Source organism: Vanessa tameamea, chromosome 6 (assembly GCF_037043105.1).
Source record: "Vanessa tameamea isolate UH-Manoa-2023 chromosome 6, ilVanTame1 primary haplotype, whole genome shotgun sequence".
Taxonomy (NCBI): Eukaryota; Metazoa; Arthropoda; class Insecta; order Lepidoptera; family Nymphalidae; genus Vanessa; species Vanessa tameamea.
This window is the reverse complement of record NC_087314.1, coordinates 6,476,556-6,502,595: the sequence shown is the minus strand read 5'-3', so window position 1 is coordinate 6,502,595 and position 26,040 is coordinate 6,476,556. Positions and strand designations below refer to the sequence as shown.

Here is a 26,040-nt window from a genome sequence, read left to right as displayed (position 1 = left end):
ACTTATGACTACAAAATAGATATGATTTTTCTCAAACTTTGTTAACATTTCCCTTCATCTTCCAAGATCAGATCTGCTTATAAATGAACCAATTTTATAGTCACGAAGCTCTTTAAATATATTGCAAAAATGTATTTTTGGCATACGTTACTAAAGTAACTGGATCAGAAAGTTCAAAGTAAGACGTGTAAGCATGTTTATTTGTAAACCAATAATGTATTTAATTTAAAATGTGTGCTCGTATTTAAGGCACTGCATATGTACCTTTAGCAATCGCACTATTTTGATTCCTAACTAATGTTTTCATATGTAATAGGTAAGATATTGTTAAAGCAATAAGAACGCCAAAGAATAAATTGATGCGTGCAATAAAGACTTTCTTTCTTTGTCACTTCATCAACATTATTAAGTTGAAGTACCTCATTAGTCTAGTTTATATGAATACGTGGGTTCAAATCCCCGACCGTGCTTAAGCGGCACTTAGTATCAGTCTATGTTACTTGGGATTGCGCAAACATCTCATGTGCTCTGTAATATGTCTTGCGCAGTGACTTGTTAGAAATGGCCACTGTCGTTAAATTGGTTAGAAGAATATCAATATTGTTGTATATTAATAATTTATACGATATATATATTTTTTCTTTTTTTTTTTAATGTTAGAGGTGGCAAACGAGCAGAAGGCTCACCTGATGGAAAGTGACTACCACCGCCCATGGACATCTGCAACACCGGGGGGCTTGCAGGTGCGTTGCCGGCCTTTCAGGAATAAGTACGCTCTTTTCTTGAAGGTTCCCAAGTCGTATCGGTTCGGAAAAACCGCCGGCGAAAGCTGGTTCCACAGACTGGTTGTGCGAGACAGAAAATGCCTTAAAAATCGCGCTGTTGTGGATTTTCGAACATCTAGGTGGTGTGGGTGATATTTTGAATTTTGACGAGATGTCCGAAGGTGAAATTCAGCAGCCGGGATTAATCCGAACAATTCCTCGGAACATTCCCCGTGATAAATTCTGTAGAAGATGCAGAGCGATCCAACATCTCTACGCAAAGCCAAAAGATCAAGCAGATCGGAAAGGGCTTGATCGTCGATAATTCGAGCCTCTCTACGTTGGATACGGTCGAATGGAAGGAGCTGGTATTGGGGAGCACCCGCCCAGAGCTGAGAGCAGTACTCCATGTGTGGCCGAATTTGTGCCTTGTAGAGTCTTAGACGATGGGCCGACGTGAAATACTGTCTTGCCTTGCTGAGCACACCGAGCTCTCTTTTGATGCCAATTTGGCTTTGCCTTCCAATTGACCGCAGATCTGAACGAGTCTCGAAATATCGACGCCAAGTATTCCGATACTAGCGGCTAACGGAATGTTCTCAAATCGTGGAGATACGACAACTGGTGTTTTTTTAGCAATTAACGCGCAAACTTGCGTCTTTTTGAGGTTGAAATGGACTAGGTTTAGTCAGCCACAGTTCGAGAGTTTGTTTAACGAAGACTCGATTTCAGACACAAGTTTGTTCCGGTTTTCTTCGACGTTTTCCCGAAAAATATTAGCACGGCCGGTGTATAAGGTGTCTACGGTGCTATCGTTTGCATAGCAGTGAATGTTACTGATTTGCAACAAGTCATTGATATGCAGAAGAAACAGAGTGGGTGATAGAACGCAGCCTTGTGGAACACCAACATTGACAAATTTTAAGTCGGAGCATGCACCGTCGACAACGACTTTGATGCGTCGATCTGCCAAAAAACTGGTAATCTAATTGCATAATTTCCCGGGAAGCCCATAGGAAGGAAGCTTTGAAAGAAGCGCTTTGTGCCACACGCGATCGAAAGCCTTCGCTATGTCCAGACTGGCTGCTTATGCGTCCCCCTTGCTCTCAACTGCTTCCGCCCATTTACGAGTCAGGTAAACTAGAAGATCACCGGCTGAGCGACCCCGACGGAAAACTTACTGGCGGTCGCTAATCAGCTGGTACTCCTCTAGGTACCGCAGGAGCTGGCAGTTTATAATGGACTCCATTACCTTGGAGAATATGGAGGTGATGGCTATAGGCCTATAATTGGACGAGTCTGAGTGGTTGCCCTTTTTAGGGATCGGATGCATCAAAGCAGTCTTCCAGGAGTTCAGGACGACGCCGAATGCATAGGATTGCCGGAAAAGACGCGTTAAGACCGGCGCCAACTCGGGAGCATAAGTCCGTAGCACGATTGGAGGGATGCCATCGGGTCCACTCGACTTATGAATATCCAAGGAAAGAAGTGCTTTACGAACTGCACTTTGCCGGAATTTAACCTCGGGCATCGTGGTATCACACCGCGGGATTGTTGGTGGTGACTTTCCTTATCCAGAGTCGAGTTCGCCGCGAAGAGAGAGCCTAAAAGATCAGCTTTCTTCTTCGCGGTATGGGCCAATGACTCACCGTCTCTGTGCAAAGATGGACAAGAGGGCTGACAGAAATTCCCTAAGACAGTCTTAGCTAGAGACCAGAACGCACATTTTCCTGAAGGGAGGCGCACCAGTCTCTTGCCAATTCTGCCAATGTACTCCGTCTTCGCCTTAACAATCACGTTTTTGAAGGATCTAGAGGCAGAGTTATATTCCTTTCTGAATGCGCTGGTTTTTACATCACGAGACGCCGATGCGTTAACCCATCTTCTATATGTCATTCCATTATTCTGTATGTCATTTCTAAATATACGTATCATTCAATCATTTGAAACGATATTTTAAAACTATAATATACCGATTAATACTTAACAAGCAATATAAAACCTTAATTACAATAGAGGACACAAATAGCATTACAATCATAAAACAATGCAACTTAATTAAATTGGGTTCAGTTAAATTTTATTTGTCAAATATATTTTTGACAATAACATAAAATTTACGTTTGTCAAGTCAATAGTGTAGATTCAGAGCGTGTGAAACTGCGAATTGTAACTACTTATGTAAAAACATTATATACTAACCTATTTTATTATTAGTATAAACATTTATACAACATTATATTCAAACCAAATAAGCATATCAATCTACAGTGGCTAACCTACTAGATATTTTTTTAAATTACTTAATTTGAGTCATAAGAAGGTTTTACAATCCCCAAAAATCATTTTAAAGTCTCAAATTGTAAGGAAAGAAAAAGTTCCAATTACGAATTGTAAAGAATTAATTTTATTTAAAAATAACTAAACTTCACTCCTGATGACGGAATAAAGGGGGAAATTGTATTTAAAAAACTCCAAAAATTTGTTTCCAACATTATTTGTTTGTTCGGCTTCATTCGGTTGAAAAATGAGAATTCTTATTAAAAAAAAAACTTCTTTAGAAATTTGATTGATGACTATATTTTACGATACTACAATTTGAATAATTACAAACAAAACTCTTTAAAGATTCATCTAATAAAATCACTTAAGTAAGTTTTTCCTGATGAAAAAGAAATATCTGTACAATTTATTACTTGAGATTAACTAGTGTTTGCTTTGCAGGTACCCCGAAGCGCCGACGTAATAAAATGAACGAGTGTGTGGCGAACTATCAATATAGACGTACTTGAAATGTTTAACTGATAATAGCGAAGATTAAAGTTAAACAAGGTGCTATATGAGACGTCGGAGGTATCGAATATCAGGTGGCATGGAGGTGATTCTGTCAACAGGGAGCCGCATTTTCGTGGCCTTTATCGCCACCGCCTTCTGGGGAATGGGTAAGTCGTTTAATATATAAGGACATTAGTTCGTAATAGAATTTATAAAGCGTAACTAAATTTATTATATAATAGTAATATTATATATTATGTTATATAATTTTCAAGCTTAGAACAATATTTTTGTAATTTGTATGTCATAAGTTTTGTACTTAAATAAGTGAAAGTTGAAGATGAATTAGGAAAATACCCTACATAATTATAACTTTAAAGTAATACTAACTATCCGTTTAGAGTTCGCACGCGTATTGTTATTTTATAAGTATATATATTTTGGTAAATAATGAAATGAGCAAGCGGCCAAAAACTCAACGCGTCCGAAACCTTTGTATGTATTCACCCAAACGTTTTTCATTGTTTCAAAAGTGAATACTTCAAATTACGTCAGCATAGTCAACTTTTATTTAGATAATCCTGTGCACTGTCTATTAACTCACTCTCATATTTCGATATAACAGTAGATCAAACAGGTGCAGGACCAAAGTTTTAGTACAATACTATTAATTTCTTAGCTCGGTACATACAGAGGTTTATTTGACGATATAGTTTTTCAGGTTATCGAAAAAGTACTATAACAAAGTTGGCACTTGAAAAATTCAATATTACTTATCTGGATTTGATCCCAGCCAGAGGTCGTAGCCAATACTTTGATTAAGAGCCATGCGTTTTTTCATACATTGAGAATTCTCTTATTGAATGAAAATATCTATCTGAAAATATGAGGACAGACAGGCATAGAAATAAAGGTCAGCCCGTTGTAATTGGCCAATTATAGAATTGCTCGCACATGAAATTTGTTTCGTTGCGTGATTTATTTCGGACATTTGTATCGGAATTTTGTTTCTGTCACAGATTTTAAAATCAGCCAATATTATAACATTTAGGTATTATATAAGCATTTACGACAAAAATATGTAGTAGTGATCAATGTCAATGTATTGCGATGATACTGATCCGAATTCAAAGTTGTAATTATAATTTCAAAACGTGAAATTTCGAATAGGAGTCTCACAAAGTTTACGCTGTAGTCGTCGGCACTATTATATAATGACATGACATTATGATTATTGAAACATAAACGATGAAAAACGTGTAAGCAACATACAAATCTTATTATTGACTACAGAGATCCACTTAATATTTACTGAATAAACCCGCAAATTGTGGGAGGGAGCGCTGTTTTAAATATTAATGAACATCTCCTTTGTTTCACAAATCATCACTTAAGTTTCAATCACAATAATGAAACTCTAGCAATGCGAAGTCTTGGTATTTGCATAAAGTAAATAGGTAAACAATTACCAATGAATATCCGAACAGTATCATTCCAACTCCATAACCTATTTAAATCTTTTAATTACAATTTCTTATTGTCTTGTGATCGTGACCTGGAAGGAATGTATAGGGAATAGAAAAAAAAAATGTTTAGTTACTTTATGCTCCAAGAAATTAGTGCCATTTTTCTTATATTTACCGTAAAAGTGTGAAAAATACGTGGCTGGATCTTTGGCAATACAACGATTACTCAAGCTGCCCTGCCCTGTTTTGCTTTTGTAAGTTACCGATTTACAGAATACGTGTTTTACAGCACTAGCAGCTTTGTATAAGTGCCAAATAAAACATAGTATGTACAGGTTTAGCATAAACATTTACAGCATCGCTGCAAATTTTTATGAAGAAGAATTCACATATTTTCACTTTTTGCACACATTTTATTAGCTCTACCTTCATTTTTTACCTATCTATAAATAATAAAATAATAATATACGTAACGGAATCTGAATGTGATTTTTCTTACTTGGAAACTTGTGATTAAATTAAAACATCACAAACTTATCAAGAACCAATGGCAATATCATAATACCAAACATTTCAATACAATATCATTGTACCACCGAGCGATCTGATGGAGCACATTCAAAATGTGGGAGACTGGAATGTTTAAATACACATGCATATGCGACAAAATTGTCGTGCTGATAAAGAAAATAATCAAATGAATAAAAATACCCACATACCCCACGGAACGAAGTTGCTTTCGCTTTGTATTATGTATTAAATAACAGTATATATAACATCTAAATTAATGAACGTTTGAGAATAATTAAATAATAAGAAATCCTTAATAATAACACAAAATAATTTTATATGATTTATATTACATAAACAGTAGAAAGAAACAGACAAATAGAAATTGAGAGGGAAAGGTCGCTCGAAGGTTCAAAAAGAACTTCGTTCCAAAAAATCCATTTTGCTACATACGAGTATGAAACGGTAACGATATTTTCGTTACGGTCATACGCGTTTAAAGAGATAATTGGTAATACTATATTTAATTAATATTGATAGTTAAATATCCAGATGATCGTAAATGTCATTTTTTATGATTATAACGATGAAAAACACAATATATTTAATGTGTTCGTTGCTTTAACCAGAAATCATTATTAACTACGTATTGTTTTTGTAAAAATATTGAATATTTAACCATTTTTATGTTCGGCTTTCGAACCTAATTATAGATTTCAAATATGAGTTCATGAAGATTTTCTGGCTGGATTGTGGCATTTCACTTTATTAGAATTGAAATTATTGTACGAATATTAGTTTCATCGGCGAGAACAGCGAAAGGGATAAAAATAAATTACATTTTAAGTTAAATAACCAACAATAAGATTTCGTATAAAATTGCGTAATCCAAGCTAAGTCTCACTAAAATTTCCGCTTTACAAGGCACGACGAAAGTAACGAATGAACGCTCCCTATTCAAAATAATGGAATGAAGCGAAATATTCTCGCAATTGGGCGAAAGGATCTCATTTTGCCGGCGGTGACAAGCGAGACAGACATCTGAATAATGAAATAAAAAATATATTACGTTGTTTATGCTGGGTCACTGGAAATTTAGTTCATTTAACGTTTTATTAATAAACCCTAACATAGACTTTAGTAAATAGTTTATCAGGTAACAATAAACTGAATTATAATTTATAATATGGAATATTATTTTGTGGAATATTTATTAATCTTGCTCTATTAGAAACTCCTTGAATTGTTTACGTCATTGTTACTATCGTCACATAAATTAAATTTGTATACGTCGCATAGCTCCAGTTTCCGAAACGCTGATCAAAGTCAGATTAATTAATTCGCCTTTAATCTTACTGGTCATTCGGCGAAGGCAACCGATGAAGCTATCGGTGGCCAATAGGCATTAGTAAAATGTCTAAATCTGACATTTCAAATCATTTAAAACACTCACATTTTCATTAATCAATATAAATTGTATAAATTATAACAAAGAAATCCGTAAAAAACTTAAAAGTATACGTAACAATTGTCATGTTTTATAGATTTACATGTTTGCATTTTCGGGCATTCTCCGTGCCCGTTTGGCACAATCTGAAGCCATAAAATAATAAGACTTATGTCCAAATTGGTAGTTCATACATGTTTTACAATATACAATTTATCTAAAATTATATTTTTATGTAATATTAAAAGGTATTTTAAGTAATAATGCAATATGTAAATCATATAATTAAATAGATACTAATTTAATTATTTATTTTGAAAAAAAAAGTAGATGCATGTAGTTTAATAAAATATGTATATGTTTTTATTATATTTCGCTTTCGAACTACGCGAGATGTTAGGTTTATTACATTTTAGAAAACATATGTATTCTACACTTTTAACTTTATAAAAATATATTTAAGCTTTATCCGTTTGAATTGAAGCATATATTTTGCTGTTCACTGTGAAAATTATTCAGTGAATATATTAAATAACTAGACTCAATCAAGCGTCAAATTTGATTTCAGTTCGTTTTGGTGACGAGCGAAAATATCACGATTTCACACGCCATCCACGTGACCGCTTATTGTTGTATTATTCAACGCAATTTGATGCACACAATATTTGTATTTTGCCCTTATTATTATTGTCAAAACGAACTAGGCATTAATTTATCGTATGTTTAAGTTGTAAAATGAGTTTATTGTTGCCAAAATTCGACCGCTTGATTGTATATTTACCATTAAAATACCAACATCATTAAATTATCGCTGTTAAGTTCTGCCAAATCGCAAACCAGAATCTCTTTGGATTATTATTCAAAATCTTAATAAATGAATCTTAAGCGACGATGATAGATTTAACCCATGAATTCACCATCGTACTCGGCCGTTAAGGAAACTATCGTGACGAAAGCTTCCATGTGTCAAGCGAAAATGTTCCGAATGACGTGTATCCACCAATCCGTATTAGTGCAGCGTGGTAAAGCATACTTTCTCATCTTAAAGCTGAGCAGATAGAAGAGGCCTGGACCCAGCACTGGGCTATTTACTTTAGTTTTTTTTATTATAATAAATGATTAGCAAATGCATTTCTTATTACTTTAAACCCATAGATGTATGTATATCATATGGTGATATATGTTCAAACCAAGCAAAACAAATAGAAGATAAATATATAATAAGGAAAGAAACAGAAAAATCACGAACGATAGAATAAGTGCTTTTTAATTTGCTGTAAAAACGAGATTCTAAATCGACTAACCATCAAGTCAAGACACGTCAGTGATAAAATTTTTATAACCCCTTTCAAAGTTATTTTATCGTCTCCACAAGCGGTCTATTTACTTTGAAAGGACTGAAGCCATTTATTGAGATTAATTTCAAAAGTTAACTTAAAGTTAACCGTGGGATGTACTTTGTAATTGTTTTTTTCTTCATTTAGAGATATTGGAGTTTTCGTTCAAAACTGAGACCATAATAAAGGTGTTAATAATAATCCACTTTGGTTAACTTTAAGGATATAGTCTTCCACGATAAACCTTACCGTACTTAAATCTTAGTAGAGTAATTATTGTATTGTTCGTATTCTATATTGTCAAGGCATGAACTTAATTCTTATTAAAACTTCATTTCATAAGAAACATGCAAAACAGTGTAGACACTTAGCATTAACGAGCTATAACGTTGTAAATTTTTCGTACTCAAATGAATCTTGAATAGTTTTCTTATCTAAAGATTATTTAGACATTTGAACTTATATTTTAGTTCATAAGATTAAATTAAAATAAATAATAAAATTTAGTAAATTAGTTTCGATGTAAAATAATAAAGTAACACAACCAATAAGAATAATAATTATAAAACACTTATTTTATACAATACTTAGACTAACTTCGAGTATTAATTCATTGAATTTGTTCAAAATTCTAACGATTTGATTTTCTGATTGATTGAGTACAAATATTGAGAGATTCGAGTGAATATGAATATTTCTTTCTTTGTACTTATATTTAATAAAAATCGTTTGAATTAGACGGTAAAAACGTTTTTTATGTTAACCTCGTAATCCATGTGTAATCATAGAGCTAACATCTAAAAGACATTTTTTTCTTTTATATAAGAGATCTTGTATCGTAAAATAAACATTATTTACGAAAATGGTGGTAAGTATGAATTATAAAAAATATATACGTATTGTGTTGAAAGATTACACATTAAAATGCGAGCTAGCTCTGCCTGATGTGCTTAATTTGTATTTATAATTCATTTCGTAGTAGATTGTAGACGTTTTTTTATAGAAAGTATCGTGAGAAAATCTTCACGTGTGGAATAAAATGCTATTTCATTTGTATCCACTAAACCACAAAGCAGCAGCGTGTTGAATTTGAACATTCCATACTTAAATCTTAAAAAGCGGAAAAAAACATTAGTCGCTAGTTTTATTTTTAAGCACTTAATGTTATGTAGTGAGTTTCGCTCATATTATATGTATAATGTAAATCTACAAACTATGTATAAGTAACTCCTTTATGCCTGTAATACACTAGCTCAATTACATATAAGCCCAAAGCACCCGTTTACAGAGTATTGATGTTTCAAAAGGGCCTTCACAACCTACCGCCATTAAAATTTAATACACCGATATAAGTATTTCGATTTGTTTATTATATAAATATTGAACTGTGAGAATGACCTGAATGAATTAATCTTTGAATGTACTTAATATTCGTTTCAATATGTACAATTAATATAAAATGTATATTAAATGAAATAGTAATATTAGTAAAGGAATTAAATACTATCATATGCTCAGGTATTTAATATATAACAATAATTATAATGCATTAAAATTTATCTTTTGATATGAAAAAAGAGTATTTACACTAAATTTAGTGTAAATACTCTTATTTAATTAACCCTTAATTAATAAGTTTTTCGTACATTTTAGATGTAATATGGGATTTAAGTACATTCAGTTATATTTTAAGAATTGTATTTTTTATACTTGTGTAATTTTAAAACCAAATATTCACATACGATTTGTGTCTAGTATGATAAAGGTTCTTAAATCCTAGATAACTTTAACCAGCTTAATATTTTTGACATAAAATAATTTAACAAATATAATATTTCAGAAGTTTGCCATTATAACTTAGATTCAAGTAAGGGTTAAATGTAACGAAGGCCTCAACTATGCTCAGTTCCCTTGAGAAATCATTTTAATGAAATTCAGTGGCTATGGCTTATTAATTTGGGGAAATTTGCAAACAATAGCCTTTAATATTATCTTGACCTCAGTATTATACACGGTCAAGGATAAATTTATGCTTACCTGTGCAAACCAGTTTTGCTCGATTCTGTCCACGTTTAAAGTCATTTCGATTATGCCAACATTTAAAGCTATAATTATTGTTTATTTGTATTTAAAGTTAAATCGTAATTGTAATTGAAACCATAAAAAATAACGGACTCTAAATGTCCCACTCCTGGGGTATGGTCTCCTCTTCTTTCAAGGAGGAGGTTTATAAAGATCTGAAATATTTTTTATGATACCGGCGGGCGAGCAAATGGGTTACCTGATGGTAAGTGGTCACCACCGCCCATAGACAATGACGCTGTAAGAAATATTAACCATTCTTTACATCACCAATGCGCCACCAAACTTGGGAACTAAGACGTTAGGTCCCTTGTGCCTGTAGTTACACTGGCTCACTCACCCTTCAAACCGGAACACAACAATACTGAGTACTGCTGTTTGGCAGTAGAATATCTGATGAGTGGGTGATACCTTCCACCTACCAGACGGGCTTGCTCAAAGCCCTACCACCAAGAATAAGAATTCTATCACGCTGCTCTTAAACGGGTATCAATATACATATGGCAGATTAAAATCTAACACATGCAGGTTTCCTCGAGATGTTTTATTTCACTGCCGAGCACTACATTAATTATTAATATTAAGGTGATTTATACCGTGTTGTTCCGAAATGTTCCAGCCTACAGAAACACAAATAAGTTATTAAGAAACTAAATATCATGAAATGGCTTTAAAATTATATTGTTTTGTTATCAGGTGACTGTAAAAATTATAATAAAATATTAATTATATACATAATAATAACAATTGTTTTCTCTTAAAGAAACTATAAACATAAATTGTTGATGTACATAAAACATAGTGCTTAACCCAGGATTGAGGCAATCGTTGGTAATGATTCACTAATTCTAACCACTAGATCGTCCCTATTTGTATAGATTTAAATGTAATTTAATTTAAAATATAAAAAATAAAGCAATGAGCGTTATACAAAGTTTAGTGATTAGTCATTGAGCACGTTCTTTTAAATGTATATCTAGTATTATATGTATATACCAAGAGAAATCGTCGCGGCTTCAACGGTATCAGCTTGAAACGTTTTTTTATTCCTAATAATATACGACCATCATTATTTCTCCATGTCACTTTGAAAGGATTCTTAGTAATTTGAATTTTTAGCACCGAATGTTTTTTTTAGTTTTTTAATATAAGGTTGCTGCATAGTTAAAACTCGCAGTATACGCAGTATAGCTTTGACTGTGCGATATATGTTAATCTATCAGGTAGGATCTTTAAAATAAAAATATTAGGCAAACTGGCCACAACCTTAGGTATACTCGCGTTCTATTTTCAATTTATGCCCATAATGTACTTCCACCCAAGCTACTGGCTCATAGTATCGTAAAATCAAGTTACATATAGTAACTCGATTAAGTAAAGTAGTTTACCTTATTTTTATGGTCAATTTACTAAGTTTATCGTACTAAAGTATTATTACGATATTAAATATATGGTAAATTTGAATTATGTGTTCATACAATATTATTTTTTATAATTTTAATTATCATAATGTAATATAATCTTAAGTTTCTTACTCCGAAAAATCTATTAGCGAAATAATACAGACTGACTCATTACGAGATCTCCGATAGGTTCAATTGTGTTGAAATTTACCATAATTACTCTTTTCGACACGTAGACGTTTATTCAGAAAAGCTTTTTATAAATTCCAAATTCAAACGGGAGGAAATGAGAGGGTTAACTTTGTAAAAAATTTACCCGTACGAACATTTTAATTTGGGATGGACAATTAATATGCAATATCATAAATAATTCACTTCACCATTCAATAGGACTAATTACCAAAGTTATTTCACTGCTTATTAGCGATCATTCACAAGTTCATTTCAGAGTACATAGATCTTTACCTCCTAAGTCATCAATATTTAATCCAAAGTGCCCAAAGTGTCGAGTGATTGATCACTGTAGATTGTATAGCACTCTATACAATTTGTATCATAACTTCACCGAACAGCTCTTAGCTATTTGCAGTACATTTTGACCGTAAGTGCGATGATTATCAGAAATTCAATTAAGACTTTAATTATCTAGTATTCCGTTAAACTTAGTGATGTATTGTTCAATGATTGATTACAATACGCCAAAGCATAATAAACAAATATCTATGTAATAACGATCAACTATATACGCGTCTATATCAATATGATGTTTGGATATGGTCTTGAATATAAATCATAAACATATCTGTTCTAATTCTTTATCGGAACAACGATTGATGTAAAAACAAGCATCGAGCTACTTAAATAAATGTCACGTTAAATACGTAACGATATTAACGATTTTTATTTATAAATTATAACCCGTGAATATCGAAAATTTTCGACAGCGTTTTTAATATTTATTGTCATACTCTAAATGCTCAGAATATATCGTGTCACTCGAAAGTTAACATAAAGGATTTTTTTTCAGATTACGATTACATATATTATTATTTGATGTTAGTAATTTACCTTTTAATTTATTTGTTAACACAATAAAAGCATTATGTAATATTAAATAACACTCAGAGAAAACTGTACCGAAGGTAATTGTTTTGAATAAATTTTTTAAGAAAACAGCGAAATAATATATAAAAATAAATAGTACTGGAATATAATATTATATTACCGAATATAATAGCGAAGGTAGTAATAGCGTCGCCAACTACCGCCAGCTCCGACCCCATTTCAATAAAGATAATATTAAACGGGCTCTTATATACAGGGTTATTGGTAATTCGACGTATTCTCGTTAAGAAGTGGTAGGGGTGATTATTTGCGATAATTTAAACCCCATATGCATGATGCAAAAGTGAACCATTTTTGAGTTATCGCGTTTTTTAGATTTTTTCAAAATAAGTCCACAGTGCAACTTCAAAAATTTATTTAAAAAACAAGTATCAATTAAAATCTATTTTTTTCTTCTGATTTATAAAAACGATTAAACACTGGATATCTTTCAATATTTAAACAATAATTATCGGTCCAAATTTAAAAATGCGAGACAGAAAACGATATTATTTCAATATGTTTTTTATTTTTTTCCCTCAAATATGCCTGAAAAACAAAAAAAATCATTATGAAACTTATTCTGCAGATTATTTTAAAAACATAATCGTTTACTTAGCTTTCCGAAAATGTATACGATTTGGAATTTATTTCAAAGTAACCGAAATAAAATGATCAGAAAAGACGCTGGTGGAAATTCATATTCGAACATGACCGAATTCGTACTAAAGGTCGCTCTTTAAAATTCCCACAAATTTTGTGGGAAATCTAAAAAATGTGATAACTCAAAAATGGTTCACTTTTGCGTTATGCATATGGGGGTTACAATTATCGCAAATAATCACCCCTATCACCTCCTAACGCATTCACGTCGAATTACCAATAACCCTGTATAAATTTTATTGAATAATACTAAAATGAATGAGGCCAGATTGTTGTGTAATATTCGCACACAATCATTTATTATTTAACGACATTGATATTTGCGGTTATTACATTTTCAAGTATAAAGTATGTTTATATTTTAATATACATGCGCCCCGCTTAATACAAAATATAAGCTTCTACGAGTATATTGGACTTATACAACATGTAATTAACTAAATGATTGCTCATTTACTAAGAAAATACGACTGATAATTTTAGCTATTCATGGTTTTAAGTAAAGTGATTTATAAACTGTTATATATCCATAAATTGAATAGTAATTACATAGATGAGGCCTATCAGTCGTTAATACATAAAAAAATATTATTGTCACAAAAAAACAAGAATTATATGATCTTAAACTAATGTATAATTTAATTCACTCGCTGTTGCTACACATTTCAAGGATTATGGGTCTGTAAACAAAACAATTTAATTGACATTTAATTATCTTCTTATTGGAAGTTCCTTTGTGTTGTGATTTTTGTAATAAAATGGAAGATGTTTCTTTTGTTCTCGAAGATTTACTTATTGATCTTATTGCATTGCTTTCTTATTAAAGTTTGTTGATATTAAATTAGTCACAGTGTCATAATTCAAACAGCCTTTGGCGAATTGGTGTATATCCTCGCAATCGCAGTCATTCGCAGCTTACATGCATCAATTTGTCGGACGGGCGAGGGATTCTGTTTTTTTTTTTCACATTCCTATACGTCGTCAACGGGCAAGTTTTTTGAGAGTACTTACTCTCGTTGCCCATCTTTTCTGGGTCTCTTAGAGGCCCATTACGTATTCAGGACTACCCGTCGACACTCTGAACGTCCTGAAGGCTTTCACCAAAAAACGTAGTGTATCGAGGTTTCGTGGTCCTGACAAAATTGCTGGATGTAGCGCACGCCGAGTACTGGCGTCAGGTAAGCTGCGGCGCTTCAAAGGCCCCTCACACCTGAGATCGATTCGCGGTCCAATTCTGTGGAACATTAGATTTGATTGATTCCTGCGAGTTCTTTACTCCACGAAATGTTGTTATGTGGGTGACACCTTTATCACAGCGATGGGGTGAGAGTTTCGGGAGGCAGCCCACTTGGCCGAAGTCGGAGTGTAGTGTAACTCACGGTTTAACGGCACGGGTTTGAAGATCTCTGTTACAAAAACAGAAGCCAGGGTAAACAATATTTGTCCTATGGGAAATGGCGAAAGACTGTTTGAAAAAAATCACTGAAATCAAGCGGCGTGCAGAACCACGTCTTAGACGCAAAAACCAGCGACAGGGAATTTCCGGTTCCGTTTGGTAGCCGTCCAAATAGTTTGATTGATTTCAGGGTGCCAATCTTATAAAAAGCGGCTATGTAATTTAATATCATCGGAGTCCTGGGCTGCAGCCCAAAGAGTCCTTATATAGACCTGCTCCTTGTTTATGGCACATTAAAGCAGTTTTAAATAAACAGCTCGTAAACATTCCACTGCTGGGCAAAATCCACCTTTCAACATAAGTAGTCCAATATGGATTGGTGGATACACATGGGGCAGAATTTCTTCCGACACATGCAGGTTTCTTCACAATATTTTGCTTCAACGTCGAGCACGAGATGAATTAGTTATACAACAATTAAGCAAGTGAAAACTCAGTGATAATTTCCTGAGTTTGTAGAGGCAATCTTCTCTCAAGATTGATATGTTCTAGCCAATGAAACATCTCTGTTTTTTTTTAAATACATTAAGTTTCATAGATAGTTATCTCTGACTTAGAAGTCGCTAACATACTATATTAGCTACTAGCGACTACTTGTCTTGTCACCGCACCCTTAGCTTAATATTAATTGTGTCGGTCTTTTCATTTTACAAATAAACGCACTTATTAAGATTTTTTCATCTTTATGGGCAACATAGAAAAACAAAATATTCAATAAAATGTAGAAAAATATTTTATATGTAAGATTTTCCTTTTAAAATACCGAGAAGACAAAAAAATATTTAACTAATTAACATAAAGACATTTTACATATCTAATTGACAACTTTCTATCCCAAGAAATAAATAAAAAACATTTTACAGAAATATTTATATCATACAACTTTTTATTTTATTTATTTATTTTCAAAATGTAGCAATTGTAGTCATTTTTTGTGAATATTATGAAATTATATTTGGTAATATTCAACTCCGATCTGCATTCATGCGATTTATTTATTGTATTGAAGTTGAGTAGCCGCCGATAAGTACAAGCCGAAGCTTACCAAAGAAAGGCTATATTTATCTATTTAATTTATAAATAAATCATTTTGTTAAAATATATCTTTTCTCTGCTGTCGTACCTCCTCTATTCCAAGACACGATTAATGTTTTGAGACACACACAATTCGTTGGAATTGAGCTTGATAGACTAGAAAAAAAATATGACACACGTGAGTATGACTCACGTGTGTCATATTTTTTTTCTACTACTTTCCTACTTTCTTTCACATACTCAGGCGCACGCATTCAAGCATATAAATATCTCAATTTGAAGAGCGGTGTTGTTGATACGTTTTTTTTTAAATATGCTTTTCTCCGATTTTGTAATAACCTCATATACCGTTTAATGTTAATAATATAATCGATTCAATATTACTTCCAATATTATAAAAACAACTGACTCGTTAGCATAAATGCTCAAAATGGTATTTCAGATTGATACATTACAGGCGAATGCACCCGGTGAGGTACCGCGATAAAAGTTGCCAATAATAATCCGTTTAAAATAAAACTGAAGCTGGAATATCGATGATATAAGGGTAATTACAACTTACAAACAGAGGCTTAAATGAAGAACTCATAATTTTTGTCTGGACTAGGTTATATAAAAGAGGTTATTCAGACAGCTAACGAGTTAGAGGCTCAAAGCTCTGCCTTAGGCTGCGCTATGAACAGAGCGCAATTAGTAGCACTTTGAATGCCTATCTTACAATACCCAAATGATGTTGACGATTCAGTACAAGACGTGCACTACGGTTACAAATTAGATGATAATTCTAATTTTTGTATTTTTATTGTTTGTTCATTTCATACTGATTTTGGTCATAAAGAGCACTCTCAATCGAGACTAGTCAACTATGCACAGTTCATTATAGTATTCAAGTAGGCATTATACAAGCACAGGAAAACGCTCTATTGTTTGATTGTGTGAAGTGATAGCGATCAAAAAGGACCGCAGGTAAGCCAAAGGCTTTGCGAGTTTTCTGAGGACCGAGAGTGGAACAATTCCAAATTCCCTACTTCTTGATAAAAAATACTTTTGTTTGTACAACCCAATTTGCACGCGGCACTCGTAATCTGTCCAAACCATACAAGGTAGCTTCTTAACCAAAGGAAGTAACTAAAATGGTAAAGATGAAATAGATGATCGTAACTTCTATCGTTTATCGACGAGAAAACCGATTACCAAATTCAGTACAAATTCAGTACACCTTAAATTATACTTCATGATAATTTCTTTAGGTTCACTAAACAGTATGTAATTACTCGATTATATGTTGTTAAAGTAAAAAAATATACGAGGATAGTGGTTTATATTTTAATGCTTGGATCCCCTTAACACACTTTCAATCTATTGGAAGTAACAATCGATTCAGTATAAGTATATCATCACTTAACTTATCTCTTATTATTAGAGATAAACGTTGTGAAGTAAGATCATTCGCTATTCCTTACTTTGATATTGCGTTGCCGAGCATGCCATATAAAACGTTTTATCCCCAATGTCATAAATACGAAAGTGTCTTTGTTGTTATTCATCTTTCCTCAGCAATGCAGTAACCAAACGACGTACGACGAACCGACGAAAATTATGCATTCATTTTACAAAGATGACCGAAGAGTCTTTGCAAAATATATGTATTAATTATATTATTGAAGTTGAAGCGATAAAAAAACTAGTTAATTTCACTCGTCGTAAGTCACAGCAAGTCGTCTGGTGTGCCTCACGATAATAATGATGAGATGTAGAGGTGCATCCGTGCTTGGACAACTTCTGACGGTGTCACATGTGCCATCAGTTTTAGTAAATTTCTGTATAAATACAGAAACGTGTATGTGTGTAAACCAATAATATATCCTGCCATATTTACTACAATTCATCTTCCATTTTCAAACCATAAAAATATTTTTATTTACATAAGAATAATTAACATTAATTCCTTAACTCTATAGAAATACGAATTAAAAATATTTACTGTATAAATCATGACCGCGTGGCAACCATTTCCCCGTTGAATCGCAATTCCGATCCTCTGGACAAAAAATTAACCAGCCCTCCTGTGACCAGTGGAGACAATAAGGCGAGAATTTTTTATCAAGCTTTTTGCGCTACGACTCCAAGGTCCAAGTGTTTGAAACGTAATATTTTAGACCTGTAGCTATATAGCTGTCAGAGATATAAAGAGATATTCGAAACAACTAATCAGTTAAATGGAGGGGTTGCGGTGAAATGAATTACTAAGATTTATTATCATAATACTTTGCGTTTTAAACTATAATTTTTTAAATACCTTACTTCAACTAAATGAAGTCGGAGCGAGTCGCTAAGACATTATAATCTTGTAAAAGCAAACGTGCCTCCGTGCGAAAAGCCATAGGAAATAATAAGCTAATTATGGAATTAATATCGGATTCTCCTTGATTTTAACTACAACTTATTGACCAGAATATTTCCTTCTCATGTCATAATAAAGATTACAATTTTTATATTTTGGACCTCGTTACATTCTGAAGGGAGGACCTTCCGAATATAACGAAGCATCAAACAAATTTGCATCACTATATATTTATAAGACAATACTATGTTTTTTCACGATAGAAAAAATTGTTTTTTTTTCTTTTCACCAACAATTGTTAACACCAAATGATGTTTAACTCAATCAAAGTTCCTAAAAATAATCATAGAATAATAGTTAAAACACTACACACTTCGTTCATCTTAAGCAATAGCAATTTAATAACAAAAAAACAATGTACATATTTCAAAAGAATCAAAATACAATCAACAACAATACAATACTTATATTATTACGCATTTATGAAAGTACGTAGAAAACTTTAACGGAGAATGAAGGTCAATAATATCACTGAAGATGAAGCTATGAATAATTTGACAAAGTCTTGCATAGCAATATTTGAAAACTAAAACCGTTTTGCTCAGACGTGGTGGTAAGTGGAATAATAGTGTAACAAGGTATTCTCGCAGAAATCTTAAATTGAAAGAATATATATATTATAACAACCATATATATATATGTAAACAAACATTACATGAGCTATTATTCTACCCTCCGAGCGAGATACCATATTAAAATACTGTAAACGACTTTTGTACGATTTTATCTTTTTTATTATTCCGAGACAGAGTATGCCAAAGAAAACGTTTTTAAACGCGTTCAAGACGTAAACGTGGCATAGTGAGCTCGCCAAACCACACTTAAGTATTCCAATATTCTTCGAATTGGGGTATCGAAGAAAAATATTTTTGTTTTGTCATAGAGATAAACAACCAACACAATTTGGGACACAGTATAGTATACATGAATATAAACTTATGTACATAGATGATCAAAACTATTAAGTCAGTATTCATTGATTATTGTGGAAAGTTTATAAAAGAGATTATTCATAGCTGACACACCCATATATTTCATTTAGTAAAACAGAGTAACAAATATATTTCAAGTTGGTTCCAATTAGTACCTTATCATCGTTACGACAATACATCCATCCAAAATCTTCCATCCTTGGGCAAGGTATTCATTAACATTTACACAACACAAATAGTTTTGGATTAGCCAATTAATAAATCAAATAAATAAATAAAAGATTCATCAATACAAAGTTATAGGTGATAAAAAATATGAATTACGTATAAATAGTATTCATTTATTTTCATGTAGAATAATATAATTATATTTGAATTCATAGACTAAAATACTAAAGTTATAGTCTGGTTCTTGTAGTGACTCCATATTTAATTACAATTTGTAAAATTAAATTGAATATTTTGTAAGAGCCAAGTTGAATAATTTACTTTAATTTTGACTAGTAGTGTATTCTGAGATCCTTATTTAAGTCACGCTCGCGATATTCGAAGTAAAATACCATGTTCTCGAAATAATAAATCAATACCTGGAGAGTGCACCAGAATTCTAATTGGCACAAAAATGTATAGACGGGTTAGTTTCATGAACATTTAATGCCTAAGTTACGATTTTATTATCTTATTTAATTCATATACTTAAAGTGCTTTGCGATATTTCTCAATTTAAGATTCTTAATTAAATTCAAAAAGGTAACGAAATTTTATTTGAAAATAATAATATTCTAATTGTGAATATGTTGAAAATTAAAATTTTAATTGAAAAATCCTAATATCATAAATACAAAAATATTCAAGTGTAAACAATAGAAATAAAATAACGATACGAGAATATTAATCCTTATACAAACGACATATTCTATTCGAGATTAACATAAGCTAAACTCTGTGCTAATTAAACATAAAAATCTGTACCAATTTTAATGTTTCATTGGTTGATTGCTTTCAGTATTCATATATATTTTTGCAATATTTTTTTAATTTATTTATTATTTACATCATTTTTTTTCTTTTCAATACCTACGAGTATAAGTTCCAAAAAGACTTAAGCCATAACTGAATCTATTTACATAGTAACAACATTTTATCTAATACATTTTGCAAGTCGCATATAAATTTCGACTGTTTTTGTCTACAAAGCATTCATATCTGTACAAAGTAGTTTATAGCATAACAAAAGCTCCCTATCTAACTTCAGCACTAAGTATTCAGACCATGTTATTTGGAATGCAAATTTCATTCTATAATGTTCGATTAGTTTTCCAGTGAATATCGTGCGCTTTACATTGGCGAAAGGAGCTTAACTCATCGTCTGTTCAAATTATTTAACACATTTAAACTAAGCTGCCATGTAACCAATGACTCTATTACATGTTTACTCTTGAAACGTATATTTGAGCCGTCATCTGGCGAATATATAACACATTCAATGAAGGAAATTTATTTTATTAATCGTAACTTGTACGCGTAATGCTTGTCTTGAAATACATACCATAAAATAAATATCGATACGAAAACAAAATTTAAAATAAGTTCAGGTAACAATGCGTCTCAGGACAACAAACGAACACCATAAGAACGAACAAGCAAGTCAACGAACAAGAATGATCTTCGTGAGTTGAAAATTGTATTTTGTCGCTTTATTAATTGAAACTAATTTATACTTTTTTTATTAGTTATTTATTTAACTAATGTATGAACAAAGCTTGAGTGTGATCATACAGTATATCTAGACACGCGGCAGTGTGTCAGGCTAAGTTCAAGTCAAGAAAAAGGAATTGGTGACGCTGTAGCCTTGTATTATATTACACGAACTATTTGAAACCACTTTTGATCCATTCATAATTCACAATCTATTCAACATAAGCATATGGAAATTGGTAGAATCATCATTTCATAAGTTCAGCTCAAACGATTATTAAGATATTAAAGTCTTAAATCTGTATTTTTATCACCAACTAACTGGCATATAGATACATACCTACATACTTTCAAATCACCTAGATTGTTGAAATGTTTCGTTCAGTTTCGAAATTGTCTGTACACAAAGGATAAAATCAAGCACAAAGTAATTTGAGTTCCAACTGAAATAGCCCATAAATACATAATTATTATAAAAAAATCGTACTTGTAACGATATTTGTTACGCACTCAATCGCCTTTTTAATATTTTTTCAAAGTAAATTGAAATTTGTTTCTTTCTAGATACGAAACAGGTCGTCATTTAGTAGATTTAGTATTCTTAAATTTTGATCTACGAGTTGAATATTAACTAGCCTAATATTTTAATATTTAACGCACAATGAGCCGCATAGTAGAATGAATTGTGGATGACATACTCATGCTTATTCCTTTCGATTGCATATTCTTTGTTTCATTGTACTGATACACAACAAGCCAATAGTTTGCGTGAGACTATAGCCAAGTATTTATGTCGTAACTAGTAAGATTTAAGTACCTACTCATGGGTCCAACACGTATAATCACATTAAAGATATCATATGTTTGGCTTATTAACTTATCTTCGCAAGACAAAAGCAAGTTAATTTTTTTATATTGTAAGGTCAATGTAACCTTACTCTTAAAAGTTTTATTTTGCTAATAAAACAAGCCCATTCAAATTTTCAGCTTCAAATTCAATATTATCTGATCTGTGTAAATAATTCGGCTATTTAAATCTAAGAAGTCATATTTTATTAAATTATGTTTTAAATTTATATTGGAATGTTGGGTGTACCTATAAATAAATTTCAAGATTATCAATGGAACTCGGACCCATTTTTACAATTATGTTTTTGATGGGATTTTATATTTTAAATGAAGTAAGCTTTCATGTCAATACAACAGCGGCGTTTGATTTTTAATTAAAACTGAAGCCTGTCGATTAAAATTACGTCAAATACTTACCATTCATTACTGCTTTCGAATTTATCGAATTAACTACAATATTATTGGTTTTTAGTTATAAAATAAATTGCTTAAAATTAATTTTGAGGAGATCGAATGAAACGAATTATGCACTCTTTTATTAAATATAAATAACGTGCTTCTTCAATGATCTCAAATACTTAATCATATTAAATGTTTTATTTATGAAATAAATACATGATTTTCTATTTATGTGTTTATATTATCAAATACGAAAACTAAATAAAATTATAAAAAAGTCGTAGCGGGACACCAACTACACGTGTATCTAAATTATAAGAGATGCAGTCACTTGCGCCCAGCGACGCGCCACCACACAGTATTAGATGTTTGATATACTGTCATATATCGTGCTATCTACTATCTGTGGACTATCATTTCATCAGTCGGTTTGACCCGTTGCAATAGATATTTCACATCAAAAATATTTCGTCTTTATATTTTAGCTTAATCTTCAAATATTTTCCATGATAATTTTACAGTAAATATATTATATACTAATAGTACTTGATATTACAATAGATTCTAATCCAAAATGAGGCCCCCATATAAGTAAATTGGCGAAAGAAAACATGAAATCAATACTTGTTATTATGATATTTAAAAAAAAATCCGCTGTTTCTTTCGCCGGTTCTTCTCAGGTCCGAGGTGTTAATTTCCGAACCGGTGGTAGATTTTTGACTATCAATAAGCAAGTGTAACACTTCCATATTGAATAAAGATTTTTGACTTTAACTATGGCTTTGACTAAATGACTTTAATTTTTTCTAGTACTTATTATGCGGGATGCTATCTCTCGTTTTGATACGCCGCAGTCCGCAGTCACAAGAAATATCCCACGTTACTTATTTTTATATAATATTATTAATTAACGATCGATTGCTTCAAAGGTCTAGTGGCTTGTAATACTGTAGATTTGGAGTCTAAATTTAATGTTGTTTTTTTCAGAACTAAAACGGAGTCATCATGTACATTTTCTTAATTAGGGACTGCAACCCGGTGCTATAAATAAATATGGTACCTGTATTGCTTTCATAATTAGCTTATTAATTCCTAAGGCTTATCGGAAATTGTAATATGGCACGTTTATTATTACGATATTAATCCATCATAATCCTTAATCTAGCTTTAGGGATAGACTGCGCATTAATATTTATTTTAAATAGATCAATTTGCATATATTATGGTTGATATACTTTTGGACAGAATTAAAAGATATCATTTAATATATTTACAACATTCAATGATGCGTCTAGACGGAAATGACAGTAAATTTTTTCTGGAGATTTATTTTCTCTTATCATTTTGTATAACAACTCTGTATAAATAACCCAACGAAGAAGCAAACGGGTGAGAGCTACTAATGTTAAAGAATCACATATCTATATGTCCGCCAGAAAAGTTAGGAGTATTAATAAATTAAACCTGTAACGGAACACGAGCAAGATACTCTGTGGAAAACGTGAAAATATATCGTATCAGAAATTTTATTCAAAAGGCGTTACTGGCATTTAAATAATGAAAATATGTATATTATTATTTTTAAATTTTCAAATATACTGATTTGGTATGATAGTCGTTTTACTTGTATAAAGTATAAACCATTCCATACCTTACCGGAACACACCAATAATATAATCAAATCTGATATACGCGTTACATTATATATTCTAAGAAACAAGTATTATAATTTGAAGATTCGCAAAGTTAAATCTCTTTAATTCAGTTACATCTATTTCTGGAACAGTTACTCATGTAATATATCATACATAATCTCTTCGAGAGTGATTAATTTACCAAGTGTTCCTAATGTCATTCAATATTTCGTTGTATATTATATTTCCATTTGTCATTGTAGTGTCCAGTAATTTGGTGCTCTCTGCGTGATTTAAAAATTGGTACTTTTTAGATTTCGACGTGATCTTTTAAATATCTCTAAGTTGCCCCACCTTATTGAAAGTACAGCGACGCACTATAAAAATATCTTCTTTCCAATCTAGTACACAATCTAATCATTTTTTATTTCCTTATTTTTATCATATTATTATTTATTTGAAACACTACTTAAAAATACCTAACGATTTATGCACTATATTATAATGTCTTATGCATTATATCTCTGATCATTTTTGTTGTTTTTGTGCAAAATTAATTGTCGCGCGTCAAATGGCGAAAAACTACATCTTCCTTGCCTACCTCTGCTAGGATCGTATTGATATAATGCCTCTGTGACCTGTGCTTGATTACTTCAAAGTTCTACTCGTGGTTCGGCGGAGGACTCCTTAGGGGACAAAAGTTAATCTTGCTTCCCGTACACCTCGCTAGTGCGTTAGGGCGCGTGAGGCAAATGAGTCAGTCGTCGATCAATTATTATATATTCTACTATCAAAATCAATAATTTATTGAATATTTGTTTCGATTTATAGAGGGGAAAAGTCAGTAGTAATTTTGTAGGCACGACGGGCATAACATTCACTTGCTATAGTTGGCAGCGCATTGACAGAGTAAAAAATAAGAAAAAAGATAAAGTAGAGCAAATGACGCAATACTTTTCTCTTCTATTTTGCAAGTGACGCAATTTAGTTCATTTATATGAAACGATTTGGTAAATGAATTCCTAAAGCATTCACGGATATTGGAATGATTTTATTGATAAACTACATGTGCCCTCGGTTTCGTCCACGTTAAATTTGTATTATAATAAGACTTTTATTATGCGCAAGTGATATTTTGTAAAATCGTTAAAATAGTTATTACTTATTGTAAATACCTACTTTTTTCCAAATTTGAAGCATTGTGACTTTAATATATAAGAAAACTTTAAAGAGCAAATATAAAATATTAGCTTTTTCGATCCAAGGGTTTGGAATGGGCATTTTTGAGTTACACATTGAGTGTGTCAGAACTCTCCTTCTAATTATTTCCATTGCGTACTATAAATTAAAATAACGACTTCAACGTGTATTTTCATAATATTTTTTATAAATTCTAAAGGAACACAGTGATATTTTTTATAAAGGTGTTTTTACTAATGTTTGTAAACATTAAATTCAAAATAAAACACAGAAAAAATATGTCTCCAAGTTCTATGAAATTGCTTTTTTTATGCAGATCATGTTTTTTCCTTGGTGTGTCTCTATTATTTTCCGGAGTGGCTGCTAAAACTAAAGACTTTAACTTTTTATTAATGACTGACATACCTATTATATATATTTGAGAATCATTATAAACACGTAGTTTAAAAAGTTATTAGTCGCCTTTATAGATTTTGGAGCTGATAATAGTTTTTACTGATACCGTCCTTGAAAGAGCACCAGGGGGAACCATTTACTCCACGTTCACGATCATCGAAGGTCGAGCGTGTTCAGTGCTTAAATAGGTATAATTAATTTTATGAATAAATTTAATATATGTACTTATTATTACCTATAATTTACCTATATTATGCCATTTAACAACAACATTACTGAATATACTTGTAAATATCTAGTATGTGCCGATATGCCATACATTTTAACTTAAATTTTACAAATTCTATTAATTATATAATAAAAGGGGTATATATATATGAATATCCAAACATTGAACCTGACACAATTTTATTATATTGGAACCGAATGCAACGAAATAAAATGTACGCTACATGAATATTCAAAGATTAAACATGTGAAAATAAT

At 31.7% G+C, this 26,040-nt stretch overlaps 1 protein-coding gene across 1 annotated transcript in view; it reads left to right on the top strand.

Annotated features, from left to right (window-relative positions):
• The window catches only part of LOC113393452 (uncharacterized), a 49,545-nt gene that overhangs the window by 10,735 nt on the left and 12,770 nt on the right, over positions 1 to 26,040 (top strand). The window contains exon 2 of the mRNA XM_026630338.2: positions 3,489 to 3,706. Coding sequence (XP_026486123.1) covers positions 3,604 to 3,706 — 103 coding nt within the window. The 5' untranslated portion in view covers positions 3,489 to 3,603. The remainder of the gene's footprint in view (positions 1 to 3,488; positions 3,707 to 26,040) is intronic.